Here is a 17028-nt window from a genome sequence, read left to right on the forward strand (position 1 = left end):
TCTTGTGAGAGAGTATGTTTTGGACAGAAAACATAATTCAGTGGGTTAACCTTTGTAAGATACATTTTCATTGTGTTATAAAAGCATTCCACCCATTTCAGTATTTACAATAAGGAAATAAAACTATTCATACCAAAATAGCTCTGTCTTGTAATTTTGATTGGGATGGCATTAGCATACAATAGTATAAAAACCTGTTATTAGTTACAAAAAATGCAACTGCTGTTACACTGATGAGCCTGAGGAGGGCGCCAACAACTCATGAAAACTATGTCTATATGAAGTTAAAGCCCCAATGCAACCGTTTTAATATCAATATAAAATCATTACTGGGTAGCAATTAAGTACCTTACTGTAATAGATTTCATTAAAATTGCCAAAAATTGCTTTTTAGCTAAACTATTTCTAAAGCAAGAATTTTGCTAAGACTGTCTGGGAGTGGTCTGAGTTGGGAGGGGAAAACTGAAAACTAGCTGTTATTGGCAGAGATGTTTGGAATGGTCTTTGTTATTGGTCTATTAACCAATTTATAGCATGGTGATGTCACCATGGAAAGCCGAAACTCCCGCCCATGCAAACTTGCTGATTAGAAGGTCCTATGTAGATTGTTTTTTAAACCAGCAACGATCAGGAAATAACACTGATCACATTTTTTACACTTTTACAGTGTTTCATCAACTGTTATACAATACAATATAAAACACAGAAAAAAACTGAATTTTGACTGCACTGGGCCTTTACCTCAAAGATTTACTTGCTACTTACTGTTATGTGTTTACAACGTCAAATAAGTTCAATGTATCTACATAAACAAAATATGTCTTCATTTGATCAAATTAGTTTTCCTTTAAAGCTTATTAAAATGTATATCAAAATAGATTTGCATAGTGTTAGTAATCTACACTACAGTGAACATACCATCACCATCATAAGCACTCCAATCCCCACAATACATTTGGCAACTAACATAACTCTGTCCCAGTAACTGACTTTGGCAATATAAATTCAACACTCACAATGACAGTTTAAACACCAGTCCATTACTGTCCATCTCTCAAGGAGCTATGATAATTGCTGTTCCTTCTCTTGACTTGAAGATGCAGTAAGTCATGACGGTGTTTTGGTACACGCTCCAACTTAGTGATGGTGATATCAACCATGACAGCTTCTGCTGCATATGTTGATGGCTTGGTTGTATGTTATTCTGTCTCCATTTTGTTCTGTTTTTCGCATTTGACACAGTCCATTGTCTCTTTCATAACATATTTCACAGTTCTCTCACTTGTCCATATTGTAAGCCACTATGGCAGATTTATCAATAAGTCACTTTAGGCAAGTCAAGGTTGAGTCTCAAGTCTTCGAGCCTGAGTCACTCAGAGTCAAGTCTCAAGTCTCTGAGCACAAGTTCAAGTTAAGTCTCAAGTCTGAGCACAAGGCCAAGTTAAGTCTCTGGTCTCTGAGCACAAGTCCAAGTTAAGTCTCAGGTCTCTGAGCACAAGTCCAAGTTAAGTCTCAAGTCTCTAAGCACAAGTCCAAGTTAAGTCTCAAGTCTCTGAGCACAAGTCCAAGTTAAGTCTCAAGTCTCTGAGCACAAGTCCAAGTTAAGTCTCAAGTCTCTGAGCACAAGTCCAAGTTAAGTCTCAAGTCTCTGAGCACAAGTCCAAGTTAAGTCTCAAGTCTCTGAGCACAAGTCCAAGTTAAGTCTTTCAGCACAAGTTTGAGTGAAGCCTCAAATCTCCAGTCTTTAAGCACGATTCCAAATCTGGTCTCATTCTCCATCGAGTCATCAGAAGATTTTGAAGCCCTTGAGCAGCGTCAGCGTGGGTGCCCGCCGTTTGCTCTGGGCCCGTGACGACTTGACTGTCACCAACTTGGCAGTGGCAGGCACGGGGAGCTCCTTGTAGCAGGGGGTGGTGAATGGGGGCACGGTGGCGAGGCTGACCAATGGCTTGTTGTCCTCGCTGATGTAGAGGGGGCGTAACGGGGGGCTCCTCTTGTCACCCGCTCGCCTGGCCTCCCTCACGGCTTCATGGAAGACCCGCTGGACAGACAGAAAGTCCAGGCAAGCAGACACCTCGAAGAACAGGCAGCCGAAACGAGAGGCGAGGGCCGAGCCGTCCATCTTACTCACATGCCTGAAAGACAGAGGGGGAGAGACAGGGTGATGGGGAGTGAGGCGAGAGAGAGGGAGGGAGAGAGAGAGAGAGAGAGAGAGAGAGAGAGAGAGAGAGAGAGAGAGAGAGAGAGAGAGAGAGAGAGAGAGAGAGAGAGGGGGGGAGAGGGAGAGAGGGAGAGAGAGAGAGAGAGAGAGAGAGAGAGAGAGAGAGAGAGAGAGAGAGAGAGAGAGAGAGAGGAGAGAGGGAGAGGGAGAGAGAGAGAGAGAGAGAGAGAGAGAGAGAGAGAGAGAGAGAGAGAGAGAGAGAGAGAGAGAGAGAGAGAGAGAGAGAGAGAGAGAGAGAGAGGGAGAGAGAGGGAGGGAGAGAGAGAGAGAGAGAGAGAGAGAGAGAGAGAGAGAGAGAGAGAGAGAGAGAGAGAGAGAGAGAGAGAGAGAGAGAGAGAAAGAGGGAGAGAGGGAGAGAGGGAGAGAGGGAGAGAGGGAGAGAGAGAGGGAGAGAGAGAGAGAGAGAGAGAGAGAATGGGTGAGAGAGGGAGAGAGAGAGAGGTGATAACAGCGAGAGAATGAGAGATAGAGACAGCGAGAGAGAAAGAGAGAGAAAGAGAGAAGGAGAGAGAGAGGAAGAGAGAGAAAACAGAAGCCCTTTAGTTTAAACAGCTCCAAAACACACTGACCACTTTAGTCAGTAATATAATGTGCCAACTTTGCACATATCAATAGTAAATCACACACCCTACATCCCTAGCTAACAACAAACATTCCCACAACTTTAGAGAGCATTCTCATTAGGTCATGAACTAACGTTTTCATAGGAATGTTCCAAGAGACCATTCCATTCAAATATAACTTACCCAGAACTCGGTGACCATGTTCTCAGAACTTAAGATATACATTTTCTAGACACGTTTCATGGGAACATTGCAAGAACATTTACATGTATGTGTCCAGTTTTCTGTCGGTTCTGAGAATATTCCATCAATGTCCCACCAAACATACATAGAACATTGTTGCCATGTTCTCAGAACATAAGATATGAATGTTCTAGACACGTTTCATGGGAACGTTGCAAGAACATTCATGTGTCCAGTTTTCTGAGCGTTAAGAGTATATTCCATCAACGTCCCACCAAACATACACAGAACATGGTTGCCATATTCTCAGAACATAATATATTAATATTCGGGCCTCCCGAGTGGCGCAGCGGTCTAAGGTACTACATCGCAGTGCTAGAGGTGTGACTACAGACCCGGGTTCGCTCCCTGGCTGTGTCACAACCGGCCGTGATCGGGAGTCCCATAGGGTGGTGCACAATTGGCCCAGCATCGTTAGGGGGAGGGTTTGGCCAGGGGGCTTTACTTGGCTCATTGCGCTCTAGTGACTCCTTGTGGCGGGCCGTGCGCCTGCAAGCTGACCTCAGTCATCAGTTGAACAGTGTTTCCTCCGACACATTGGTGCGGTTGGCTTCCAGGTTAACAGCGCTGGAGAAGATGGCTGCCGTTTTACAGCCCTCTAACCAATTGTACTATTATGTGTGTTTTTCCGCGTTATTTGTAATTTATTTTGTACATAATGTTTCTGCCATCGTCTCTTATAACCAAAGAGAGCTTCTGGATATCAGGACAGCGATTACTCACCTCGCATTGGACGAAGATTTTTTATTCAACGAGGCGTTCGCGAAGGATATCCTACAGACACCCGACAAGGCCCAGATCCCCGTCATTCGCGTGAGGAAGAGACAGAGATATCGCGGACGCAGATCCGGGTGCCTTGTAAGGATCCGACGGCGAGCGAGTAAACTGCCTCTCCCATCAATCCTATTAGCCAACGTTCAATCTTTTGAGAATAAAATTGACGATTTAAGATTACGGTTATCCTACCAACGGGACATTAAAAACTGTAATATCTTATGTTTCACGGAGTCGTGGCTGAACGACAACAATGATAACATTCAGCTAGCAGGCTATACGCTACATCGACAGGACAGAACGGCAGACTCTGGTAAGACAAGGGGTGGCGGTCTCTGTATATTTGTAAACAACAGCTGGTGCACAAAATCAAATACTAAGGAAGTCTCGAGGTTTTGCTCGCCTGAGGTAGAGTATCTTATGATAAGCTGTAGACCACACTATTTACCAAGAGAGTTTTCATCTATATTTTTCATAGCTGTCTATTTACCACCACAAACCAATGCTGGCATTAAGATTGCACTGAATGAGTTGTACAAGGCCATTAATCAACAGGAAAACGCTCATCCAGATGCAGCGCTCCTAGTAGCCGGGGACTTTAATGCAGGGAAACTTAAATCCGTTCTACCTAATTTCTACCAGCATGTTAAATGTGCAACCAGAGGGAAAAAAACTCTAGACCACCTTTACTCCACACACAGAGACGCATACAAAGCTCTCCCTCGCCCTCCATTTGGCAAATCTGACCATAACTCTATCCTCCTGATTCCTGCTTATAAGCAAAAACTGAAGCAGGAAGCACCAGTGATTCGGTTAATAAAAAAGTGGTCAGATGACGGAGATGCTAAGCTACAGGACTGTTTTGCTAGCACAGACTGGAACATGTTCCGGGATTCTTCAGACAGCATTGAGGAGTACACCACATCAGTCACTGGCTTCATCAATAAGTGCATCGATGATGTCGTCCCCACAGTGACCGTACGTACATACCCCAACCAGAAGCCATGGATTACAGGAAACATCCGCACTGAGCTAAAGGGTAGAGCTGCCGCTTTCAAGGAATGGGACTCTAACCCGGACGCTTATAAGAAATCCCGCTATGACCTCCGACGAACCATCAAACAGGCAAAGAGTCAATACAGGTCTAAGATTGAATCATACTACACTGGCTCTGACGCTCGTCGGATGTGGCAGGGCTTGAAAACTATTACAGACTACAAAGGGAAGCACAGCCGCGAGCTGCCCAGTGACACAAGCCTACCAGACGAGCTAAACCACTTCTATGCTCGCTTCGAGGCAAGCAACACTGAAGCATGCATGAGAGCACCAGCTGTTCCGGACGACTATGTGATCACGCTCTCCGTAGCCGATGTGAGTAAGACTTTTAAGCAGGTCAACATTCACAAGGCCGCAGGGCCAGACGGATTACCAGGACGTGTACTCCGAGCATGTGCTGACCAACTGGCAAGTGTCTTCACTGACATTTTCAACATGTCCCTGACTGAGTCTGTAATACCAACATGTTTCAAGCAGACCACCATAGTCCCCGTGCCCAAGAACTCTAAGATAACCTGCCTAAATGACTACCGACCCGTAGCACTGACGTCTGTAGCCATGAAGTGCTTTGAAAGACTGGTCATGGCTCACATCAACAGCATAATCCCAGAGACCCTAGACCCACTCCAATTTGCATACCGCCCCAACAGATCCACAGATGATGCAATCTCTATCGCACTCCACACTGCCCTTTCCCACCTGGACAAGAGGAACACCTACGTGAGAATGCTATTCATTGACTACAGCTCAGCATTCAACACCATAGTGCCCTCTAAGCTCATCACTAAGCTAAGGATCCTGGGACTAAACACCTCCCTCTGCAACTGGATCCTGGACTTCCTGACGGGCCGCCCCCAGGTGGTAAGGGTAGGTAACAACACATCTGCCACACTGATCCTCAACACGGGGGCCCCTCAGGGGTGCGTGCTCAGTCCCCTCCTGTACTCTCTGTTCACCCATGACTGCATGGCCAGGCACGACTCCAACACCATCATTAAGTTTGCCGACGACACAACAGTGGTAGGCCTGATCACCGACAACGATGAGACAGCCTATAGGGAGGAGGTCAGAGATCTGGCCATGTGGTGCCAGGACAACAACCTCTCCCTCAACGTGACCAAGACAAAGGAGATGATTGTGGACTACAGGAAAAAAAAAGAGGACTGAGCACGCCCCATTCTCATCGACGGGGCTGTAGTGGAACAGGTTGAGAGCTTCAAGTTCCTTGGTGTCCACATCACCAACGAACTATCATGGTCCAAACACACCAAGACAGTCGTGAAGAGGGCACGACAAAGCCTATTCCCCCTCAGGAGACTAAAAAGATTTGGCATGGGTCCTCAGATCCTCAAAGAATTCTACAGCTGCACCATCGAGAGCATCCTGACTGGTTGCATCACCGCCTGGTATGGCAACTGCTTGGCCTCTGACCGCAAGGCACTACAGAGGGTAGTGCGTACGGCCCAGTACATCACTGGGGCAAAGCTCCCTGCCATCCAGGACCTCTATACCAGGCGGTGTCAGAGGAAGGCCCTCAAAATTGTCAAAGACTCCAGCCACCCTAGTCATAGACTGTTCTCTCTGCTACCGCACGGGCAAGCGGTACCGGAGTGCCAAGTCTAGGTCCAAAAGACTTCTCAACAGCTTCTACCCCCAAGCCATAAGACTCCTGAACAGCTAATCATGGCTACCCGGACTATTTGCACTGCCCCCCCACCCCATCCTTTTACGCTGCTGCTACTCTGTTAAGTATTTATGCATAGTCACTTTAACTCTACCCACATGTACATATTACCTCAACTACCTCAACTAGCCGGTGGCCCCGCACATTGACTCTGCAACGGTACCCCCTTCTTTTATTTCCTTTTTTTTCTTTTTCTGTATATATAGCCTCCCTACTGTCACTTTATTTTACTTCTGCTCTTTTTTTCTCAACACTTTTTTTGTTGTTGTTTTATTCTTACTTTTTTTGTTTAAAATAAATGCACTGTTGGTTAAGGGCTGTAAGTAAGCATTTCACTGTAATGTCTGCACCTGTTGTATTCGGCGCATGTGACCAATACAATTTGATTTGATTTGATTTGATTTGATTTAAGAAGCACGGTTTGGCGGGTCATGTTTCGGGGGACACATGACTCGACCTTCACCTCCTGAGCCTGTTGGGGAGTTGCAGCGATGAGACAAGATCAAAATTGGGGGTAAAAAATATATTTAAAATAATATATTAATGTTCATTTCATGGGCAATGTTGCAAGAACATTTCTGTCTATCAGTTGTCAGGACGTCATCTGATGGAACCGAAGAAATGTTGTCTCCCCTAAAAATGTAATTACACATCATGCTTTGTTACTAGCAACATGACAACGTCTTACACTTAGAAGAAAAAAATAAGATGTGTTGGAGTGGCTATAAGTCTGCTGGCCATTATTGCTTCATAAATTTATGCACATGATATGTTTTGGTTAAATATAGCAACATGACGACGTCTTACACTGGGAGACAGATATAAGTGGTTGGAGTCTTGCCATGAATCAACTTTACTGGAAGTGCTTCAATACACATTAGTCTTTCCATAAACACCAGCTAAGAGGCCTTGGGTTGCCACACATGCAGCAGTGGTGGCGGTGTGCATTAACATTGAGTAGGACTGACATGATGTTTCATTTCAGGCTTTCAGATGAGTACCAGAAGTAGGCCTACAGCTGCAAAACGCTTTGGTGTTACTTGAGAGGCTATGGGCCAAAACATAACTTTTCAGATGGCATCGCTCCTCCTTGAAGCACTGTCGGCACGGACCAAGACATGCCTTGGCTTTTAGAGTATGTTATGTCGTTGTGGTGTGGGTTTGAATCGCAGGTCCGCTTTGGTGGGGATGAACCAGGTTATATTGGGAAGCGTGCATGTACAGTAAGCCTATTTCTAATTAAATGCACCTGTCTCTTTCCATGTCCACCAGCCATGTCTCTAACAGTCTTAAACAGACATCTTGGCATGCAAGACTTCAACACCGGTATCTCTCCATATCTATCTACTGTGGTATGTATCACTGCTACTTGCTATGCTGATATGAGCCAGTAGTGAGCTCTGAGTGCCTGCAGTTGCAGTACACATCCTTAGTAGCTACAGTTGAAGTCCGAAGTTTACATACACTTAGGTTGGAGTCATTAAAACTTGTTTTTCAACCACTCCACAAAATTCTTGTTAACAAACTATAGTTTTGGCAAGTCCGTTAGGACACCTACTTTGTGCATGACACAAGTCATTTTTCCAACAATTGTTTACAGACAGATTATTTCACTTATAATTCACTGTATCACAATTCCACATTGTCAGAAGTTTACATACAATAAATTGACTGTGCCTTAAACAGCTTGGAAAATTCCAGAAAATGATGTCATGGCTTTAGAAGCTTTTGATAGGCTATTTGCATAATTTGAGTCAATTGGAGATGTACGTGTGGATGTATTTCAAGGCCTACCTTCAAACTCATTGCCTCTTTGCTTAACATCATGGGAAAATAAAAAGAAATCAGCCAAGACCTCAGAAAATAAATTGTGGACCTCCACAAGTCTGGTTCATCCTTGGGAGCAATTTCCAAACGCCTGAAGGTACCATGTTCATCTGTACAAACAATAGTAAGCAAGTATAAACACCATGGGACCACGCAGCCGTCATACCGCTAAGGAAGGAGACGCATTCTGTCTCCTACAGATGAACGTACTTTGGTGAGAAAGGTGCAAATCAATCCCAGAACAACAACAAAGGACCTTGTGAAGATGCTGGAGGAAACAGGTACAAAAGTATCTATATCCACAGTAAAACTAGTCCTTTATCGACATAACCTGAAAGGCCGCTCAGCAAGGAAGAAGCCACTGCTCCAAAACCGCCATAAAAAAGCCAGACTACAGTTTGCAACTGCACATGGCGACAAAGATCGTACTTTTTGGAGAAATGTCCTCTGGTCTGATGAAACAAAAATAGAACTGTTTGGCCATAATGACCATTGTTATGTTTGGAGGAAAAAGGGGGGCTTGCAAGCCAAAGAACACCGTCCCAACCGTGAAGCACAGGGGTGGCAGCATCATGCTGTGGGGTGCTTTGCTGCAGGAGGGACTGGTGCACTTCACAAAATAGATGGCATCATGAGGAAGGAAAATTATGTGGATATATTAAAGCAACATCTCAAGACATCCGTCAGGAAGTTAAAGCTTGGTCTTCCAAATGGACAATGACCCCAAGCATACTTCCAAAGTTGTGGCAAAATGGCTTAAGGACAACAAAGTCAAGGTATTGGAGTGGCCATCACAAAGCCCTGACCTCAATCCTATAGAAAATGTGTGGGCAGAACTGAAAAAGCGTGTGTGAGCAGGGAGGCCTACAAACCTGACTCAGTTACACCAGCTCTGTCAGGAGGAATGGGCCAGAATTCACCCAACTTATTGTGGGAAGCTTGTGGAAGGCTACCCGAAACGTTTGACTCAAGTTAAACAATTTAAAGGCAATGCTACCAAATACTAATTGTGTGTATGTAAACTTCTGACCCACTGGGAATGTGATAAAATAAATAAAAGCTGAAATAAATCATTCTCTCTACTATTATTCTGACCTTTCACATTCTTAAAATAAAGTGGTGATCCTAACTGACCTAAGACAGGGAATATTTACTAGGATTAAATGTCAGGAATTGTGAAAAACGGAGTTGAAATGTATTTGGCTAAGATGTTTGGACCGCCTCCCGAGTGGCGCAGCGGTCTAAGGCACTGCACCGCAGTGCTTGAGGCGTCACTACAGCCCCGGGTTCGATCGCAGGCTGTGTCACAGCCGGCCGTGACCGGGAGACCCATGAGGCGGCGCACAATTGGCCCAGCGTCATCTGGGTTAGTGGAGGGTTTGGCCAGCCATGATTTCCTTGTCCCATCGCGCTCTAGCGACTCCTTGTGGCGGGCCAGGTGCCTGCAAGCTGACATCGGTCGCCAGTTGTACGGTGTTTCCTCCGACACATTGGTGCGGCTGGCTTCCGGGTTAAGCGAGCTGTGTGTCAAGAAGCAGTGTGGCTTGGCAGGGTTGTGTTTCGGAGGACGCATGGCTCTCGACCTTCGCCTCTCCCGAGTCCGTACAGGAGTTTCAGCGATGGGACAAGACTGTAACTACCAATTGGATATCATTAAAGTGGGGAGAAAAAGGGGTAAAAAGTTTTCTTTTAAATGCTGTTTGGACCTCTTGGCATAATGCCTCAAGCATTACACTAACAGACGAGTAGTTGCGGGTTCGAGTCCCACTCGGACTTCCATCCCCCCCCCAATTCCCTGCACACCTGTATCTCTCCATGTCCAGCTTGTTGCCCAGCAGTATAATGGGGGTCTCGGGCTGCAGGGCCTTGGTGTGGACGGTGACGGCCTCCAGGTACTGTTGGCAGCCCTCGAAGCTCCGTCTGTTGTCTATGCTGTAGACTACAAGGAAGGCACTGGCCCACGAGAGGTAGCGCTCACAGTTCACTGGGCCATCCTGAAGGTAGACAAGGAGAAAAGGTAATCACTTCAAAACAATTAGTGGCATGTTATTCTAAATAAATCAATACGTCTTCAAATGGTATCCATTTGCACATAGATTCATTTAAACAGAAATTCTGTCATCGTGGCCTGGCTCTTCTGGTGGTAATACCCCAGCCTCCGGCACACACGTCTACAGGTTTGAATCCGACCTACTGCCCTTTGACGCAACCTCTATCTTTCCTCACTATCATCCTCTCTCTCTCAATACAAATCTGAAAACCTTATTTTCTTCTGTCACAATATCCAACCGCACACAACACCCACAGAAACACACAACAGGCTGGTACTCGGAGCAGCACAGCGTCAGCAGCAGAGGAGCGCCCCTGGAGCAGTTCAGTGCCTCAAAGGCACAATGACAGTAGTATAGTCTTTCAAAATAGACTAGTCCCACCTGGTCAGCTGTGTCCATGACTTTCACAACGACAGGCTGTTGGTCCACCATCTCCTCAGAAGAGTAAGTATCCTCTAGATGGCAGTGAACACAACATGGAGGTCACAACATGGACCCAACATCACAATACAGTCAGTTTATTGTACATTTCTCTGAAAGTGCATCTGCCAACTTCTTGTATAGTTAGTGTATGCAAACTATTACAGAGGTGTTCCAATGTCCATATTAGCATACCATAAAAGGCCCAATGCACTGTGGGATTCTAAACGGTACTAGAGGGGGTGTTAGGACAGCGCCTACATTATTTACTTAACAGGGATATTTCTTGACAATTGCATTTTATTTCAGAAGGTAACAAATGGAAGCTTACCTAGATTGGGGTCATATTCACTGATGAAGCGCTTGGTGAGAAACTTGACAGTCAACGCTGAAGAGAGAAAAGAGAAACATTCACTTCCTGTTTAGATTCAGCTCTTTGTTGTCAGTCTGTCACACTGTACAATCTAGTGTCCCAAATGGGGCATGGGAACCCTGTTTTTATATAAACACCCCCATGAAATATCAGATAGGAGTAGATTGGTTTTCATGAATAACAAACTATCAAAACTGGGACTATCGAAACTGGAATAACATCTCAACAAAACTGGGATCTAATCCACTACAAATACTAGGGATGACAAATCAAGGCATCAAATCAAATCAAATCGTAAAACGGGTGGGCCACCTGATTTTCCCGAGCCCATCACTCCGAGGACGACCACATTGACCTCAGGTTGTCCCCCCTCAGGGATAGCAGAGAAGTTACAGCTCCTTGCCTTCCCAAACATCAGTGACATCTTTAAAGACTAAAACCCAGGCACACAAGTTTTCAAAACAGACCCAAGTAACATGATTTTTATTCAGTGCCCACATGCATTATTCAGAATATTTTTACAATAAAACAACAACATATCATAACCAAATAATATAGATGTTTATAACGGTATCACAAACACTCATATTAATGCATATGGATGATAGGCTACTATACAGGAAACACAAATAACGCCCAAGTTGGACGTTTCCATAACGTTCCAATATAACCGCACCTTACCTTAAAATAATTCCTCAGAGTACCTTGAAGACTGTAGAAGAAGTGTATCTGCTAGTTGGTTTGATGTGGTTAAAAATGTTTCATTATTACGTTTAAATTAATATGAATCCAAATGCAATAAGAACATCCCAACGAGTTTTTAGAACGCGCTCTTAAATCTTGTCGGATAATGAGGATGCTCATACTCGATGGTGAAAGGAGCGCGAGCGGCTCCCTGCGTGCGCAGCTGGAAGGACCTTGCGTGTAGTAGAGGAATCGATGAACATTTGCTGAAGAATGTTGCTGCTTTGCCAAACTCCATTTAAGGGAACCGAGGTGAGGTCTCTCATAATTATTCTACATGCAGTGAGATATGATTTGGCAAGGTAGGCCTACCCCATCTCCAACTAACTTCATTGACAAGAAACAAGGACATCAAGAAAATGGTTGTAATGTCAGTTAGTTGTTGAGATGGTTGGATTGCATCCAGTGAGTGAGTGATTCTGATGAAGTCTTGATGCAACATATTTTCCACAGATAATCACATAACTTCACAGTTAATACTTTGCACATGTTAAGGTAACTGCTTGTGTAATAGATTCAAACCTGACATATTTGAACAGAAAGAACAAAGGAAAGCTACCTTTTGACATACTGGAGTTGGTTTCCCCCTTTACCCTTTCATGAATGAGAACTCCACTTCCCCCTCAATCTCTACATTGGTGGCAAAGGTGGTCTCTGGTCTCTGTTGGAAGAACGCCCCTGTTTGTATTGGGTGGATGGCCGAGAGAGAGAGGAGTAATTATGTAGCCTTGTATGTAAACATTTACATTATCTTTATAGGGGGTGAGCGATTTATACTACAGTAGGTGAATCCGTCCATGTGCATGTAAGTATTTGCACAGGTGCCAGGACTGTATTGGAACAAGGACTGGTAGCATGCTGTTGTCATGGGCAACAGATCCCTAACAGACAAGGTTACTAAGAATTTAACTGTTTGGAATAATAGTCTCGTATAACAAATGTGACCTCGTGGAACAATCTATTGTTGTCTCTCACCTTTGCCCAACCGCTCCAAGGCCAAGAGTTCTGACATTTTCCGCTGGCACAAACTGTCAGCCTCACAGACAAAGACCAATAAATCATCAGCATAACTGTACTGCTGTGCCCATCCACTCACCCACCCACTGCCATCCGACCCATCTCCCCTTTCCAGCAAGTCAACACTAGATTCCCCTCTGGCTGCATGCCATCATAATGTATTACAACTGTGCCACACGTTGCCTAACTGCTATCTATAGCCTCTGCTATTCTCGTAGCTGTGAAGTGCGATACAAACAGTGGATACTCTGTCAACTGCATCTGCTCTGCGCAGAGGAGAGGAAAGGGGGGATTCGGTCTAGCTGCTACTGTACCTAAAGGAAATATCATGGATAAAATGCCATGCTAGGACATGAGGTATTTTGATCTGACTCAGCCCTTCGTCCCTCTTGACAAATGCAAATTTGCTGTTTGAACACTTCGATTGAGGTGATGGAGTCAAACAGCTGCCCGGGCTCAGGGACCGACAGTGACGAGCCTGCCCTCTGCAAGCCTTTGGACACAGGGATGGACAGCCTGAAAGTGAGAGTTGACGGGAGCGTTTTTGTGGTGAACAAAGCCCTACTCGAGCAGCACTGTGAGTACTTTCGAGCCCTCTTCCAGTCGGGAATGCGGGAATGCCAACAGGATGAGGTCCACCTGCAAGGGCTGAGTGCCCGGGGATTTGTGTTGGCGCTCCGGGTCCTGGACGGGGATCGCCCCATCCTGGGTGGTGACGAGATCGTGGAAGCCATCGAGTGCTCCGCCTTTCTACAGATGGAGTCCGTGACAAAGCACCTGATCAATATCATCAACTCAGAGAATTGCTTGTTGATGTACCACACGGCCACGACCTACGGTTTGTTGGATCTGTCCCATCAAGCTGCTTTATTCATTAAAGACATGTACTCAGACCTGAAGGAGGATGTTGTGAGCACCTTATCAGAAGACCTAGTGGAGTACGTTGAGTCTCTCATCCCCAGTCGGTACGTCACAGTCTGCAGCCACTCTCCTACCGTCGAGCAGCTCCAGGACTGTCAGAGGACGGTCTGCTACCTGGATGACGAAGATAGAGAGTGGAAGGTGCTGAGTCACCTACCCTTAAACACAAGCACCACGATGGCAGGTGTGACCGTGCTAGACAACAAGCTGTACATTATAGGAGGCGTCCACGACGTCAGCAAGAAAGTTGTGGACTCTGGCTTCTGCTATGACCCAGAGAGTGACTCCTGGTCCACTATTTTGAGTCCCCAGCAGCTTCGCTACAACTTTACATTAGTGGGCCACGAAGGCTGCCTCTACGCCATCGGTGGGGAGTTCGACAGGAAGTCCATGGCATTGGTGGAGAAGTACAGCGTCTCCACAGCCGCCTGGCACTTCGCCGCTAATCTCCCCTGCCGAGCCGCCAACGTGGCCTCCACCAAAGCCATGAGCCGCATCTTCATCTGCCTCTGGAAGCCCAAGGGCGCTACGGAGATCCACGAGTACGTTCCTGAGAGGGACCAATGGGTCCTGGTCACCACGCTGGTCCGTGACCAGAGCTATGGCCACTGCATGGTGGGCCACAGGGACAATCTGTATGTAATGCGCAACGGGCCCTGCGAAGACTTCCTGATGTGCGTGATGGACTGCTATAACCTGACTATGGGTCAGTGGACGGCCTTGCCAGGGCAATACGCAAACAGTAAAGGAGCCCTGTTCACCTCGGTAGTAAGAGGGGACTCAGTGTTCACCCTCAACCGCATGAGGACGACGGAGTTTGCCGTGGAGGAGTACAGATGGAAAACTAAGAGGGAGACGAAAGGCTTCGGGCGAATCGGCTCCATGTACACGTTTCTCATGAGACTGCCTAAGGCCAAGACTGTGGGAAACACTGAGGTGTTGACGGACGGGCTGGAGTTTGGGAATCGGATTGACCACAGACGCAGAGACTCTCTGCTGCAATGCTTCGACTGACTTCCTGTGAATAAGTTTGGTCTTTTAATATCTCCTGACAAACCAACAACTTTTTGTGTGCAGTTGTTTCACTCTCAGAGACAGGACAATTAACTAGAACGCTTTGACTGACTTCCTGTGAATTGGTTTAGTCTGTTACTTCGGCCACTTTCAGTAGGCAAACGTTGTGGAAGATTGCAGAAAGAAATGTCTTGAATACAGCTGACATGATTCCTTTTTCTACATGTCAGAGAGGCATGTTTGCTCTTCATAACATATTTATATCTGAATATTACATAGCATTGTACCATTCTGAATGGTCTAAATATGTAAATGTCAGAGACAACTGTAATTTGTAAAACATTCAAGTTTGCTGCATTCATAACAAATCAAAAACTCGGAACCTCTGAGTTAAAATGTACTTAAGTTATTTGCGTAGAGCTTCCTATTGGTTGATTCAGATACTTTCCAAGTGGTAAACTCTGGTATTGTCTTTCTACAACGAGTTTCTAAGTCAGAAATATCAGTTTCCTAGTTTCGGCATGTCATGAATGCAGCATATCTTCCAAGAACAATTAAATAGCATTTAAGAAACTATAATAATATTGACTTCCATAGTTCTTGGTTAATGTTGCCTCAAGTAACCTTCTGGGTAATTTGACTCGGTATCCAAGTGTAGTGTACTATAAAGTTTACTATAATTAAGTGATTCATTACATTGAGTGGATACAGCCATATCAGAGAGCTCTTTCCATGGAAACCAAACACATGTTCAGTAATGTACGTAAAGACTGAAATACTTTTCCTGTTTTTACAACAAACAAACCATTTATAACCCAGGCTCAGGTCCCCAAGGCATTCATGGCTAGAGAACAGGGTAAGATAAGGCTGGCAGTGTTCACGCTGTACAATATAACATTTCGGTAACGAGTGCATGTTTGCTGCCATCTCAGGACAGGTATCCGTTGAAGGAGAGATTTGTCTTCTCCATGGGATTGCCTGTGTAAATACAGGATTGGAGAATTCAAATTAATAGATTGTCTTTGGCAGAAGAGATATGAAATAATCGTCTTTGTAATTACCCAATAAAACACTCTTCAAATAATGTGTTAATGGATGAGGAATGTTGCTAATGATGTGCAGATTTTTTCCACTTATCAAATTATATAAACATTAATTTCCCCTACAGTTAACAAACAGGCAAAAATCTCCCTTGATGATATGAGAATGGTTCTTTCCTTCATTCTTTAGTCTACAGCAGAGGAGGCTGGTGAGGGAGGACGGCTCATAATAATGAATGGAATGGAGTAAATGGAATGGTATCAAACACATGGAAACCAGGTGTTTGATGTGTTTAAGACCATTCCATTTATTCCGTTCCAGCCATTACTATGAGACCGTCCTCCCCATTTAATGTGCCACCAGCCACCACTGGTCTACAGTCGGTGTACAGTCTATGAGTGAAGTTCATTAATAGCAAAGTGATAAAAGAAATGCTCTCCTGAACAAACATAGTGGTTCTCTAAAGCTTTCCCGGTCCATCAACAGAAGATACACATCTTTAATAGATGCCGACTCTTCCATTCGCTTCGCTGCTCCCATCTAAGTTCTGCCGTGGCTTTGATAGTCAAATAACAAACCTGTATTGTGCTAACCCCATCCAAAATGAGCACACGTCGGCGGGGAAAGCATGGCAAAAATGTGGAAGTGTCTCCCACACAAATCAAGATCTAATATGATGTGGGTACCATGAGACATGAGTAGGATTTACAAGTTTATTGCATTTATATTAATCGTCAATGTTTTTTGTAACATCTGAAAACAGAAATCTCAATGCTCATATGCATTTGATCTGTATACAATAGTTCTGTATCATAGGCAAAAACAAAACAAATAAATACAAAATACATTCAGTTAATTTTAAAGTGCAAGTTACAGTATGTACAACTTCAAGTGGGTCCTTTCAGGCAACCTGCCATATAAAAAAAGATTGACAAGTTTCTTTCAGGTTTCGATCTTTCACGCCGTACACACACCCTTCAAATACAGATAATATTATTATTTATAATATGACTGACCAGTAACATAGGTTGCATCCCAAATGGCACCCTATTCCCTATATAGTGCACTACTTTTGAACA

At 44.9% G+C, this 17028-nt stretch overlaps 2 protein-coding genes across 2 annotated transcripts; one reads left to right on the forward strand and one right to left on the reverse strand.

Moving 5' to 3' along the window:
- Window positions 1–527: 527 nt before the first annotated feature.
- LOC123492611 (ras-like protein family member 12) lies at window positions 528–12194 on the reverse strand. The gene is made up of 6 exons (XM_045225276.1): window positions 11894–12194; window positions 11525–11645; window positions 11171–11227; window positions 10801–10874; window positions 10172–10362; window positions 528–2135 (listed from the first exon to the last, which is right to left on the reverse strand). The coding sequence occupies exons 2-6, from the start codon at window positions 11634–11636 to the stop codon at window positions 1787–1789; spliced, it is 783 nt and encodes a 260-aa protein (XP_045081211.1). The 5' UTR covers window positions 11637–11645; window positions 11894–12194; the 3' UTR covers window positions 528–1786.
- A 917-nt stretch (window positions 12195–13111) lies between these two features.
- LOC123492610 (kelch repeat and BTB domain-containing protein 13-like) lies at window positions 13112–17010 on the forward strand. Its single transcript, XM_045225275.1, has one exon. It carries the CDS (start codon window positions 13370–13372, stop codon window positions 14906–14908), a length of 1539 nt encoding a protein of 512 aa, XP_045081210.1. The 5' UTR covers window positions 13112–13369; the 3' UTR covers window positions 14909–17010.
- Window positions 17011–17028: the final 18 nt, after the last annotated feature.

The sequence above is a fragment of the Coregonus clupeaformis genome, chromosome 15 (assembly GCF_020615455.1).
Source record: "Coregonus clupeaformis isolate EN_2021a chromosome 15, ASM2061545v1, whole genome shotgun sequence".
Classification (NCBI taxonomy): Eukaryota; Metazoa; Chordata; class Actinopteri; order Salmoniformes; family Salmonidae; genus Coregonus; species Coregonus clupeaformis.

Bases quoted from the DNA above. Each gene is read 5' to 3' on its own strand.
- LOC123492611 (XM_045225276.1), bottom strand. From the start codon at position 11,636: ATGTCACTGATGTTTGGGAAGGCAAGGAGCTGTAACTTCTCTGCTATC. The intron at 11,228-11,524 runs GTGGCCCACCCG...TTCTCTCTTCAG, and splicing joins GATGGGCTCGGGAAAATCAG to CGTTGACTGTCAAGTTTCTC. The intron at 10,875-11,170 runs GTAAGCTTCCAT...ACTGCCATCTAG, and splicing joins TGAATATGACCCCAATCTAG to AGGATACTTACTCTTCTGAG.
- LOC123492610 (XM_045225275.1), top strand. From the start codon at position 13,370: ATGCAAATTTGCTGTTTGAACACTTCGATTGAGGTGATGGAGTCAAAC.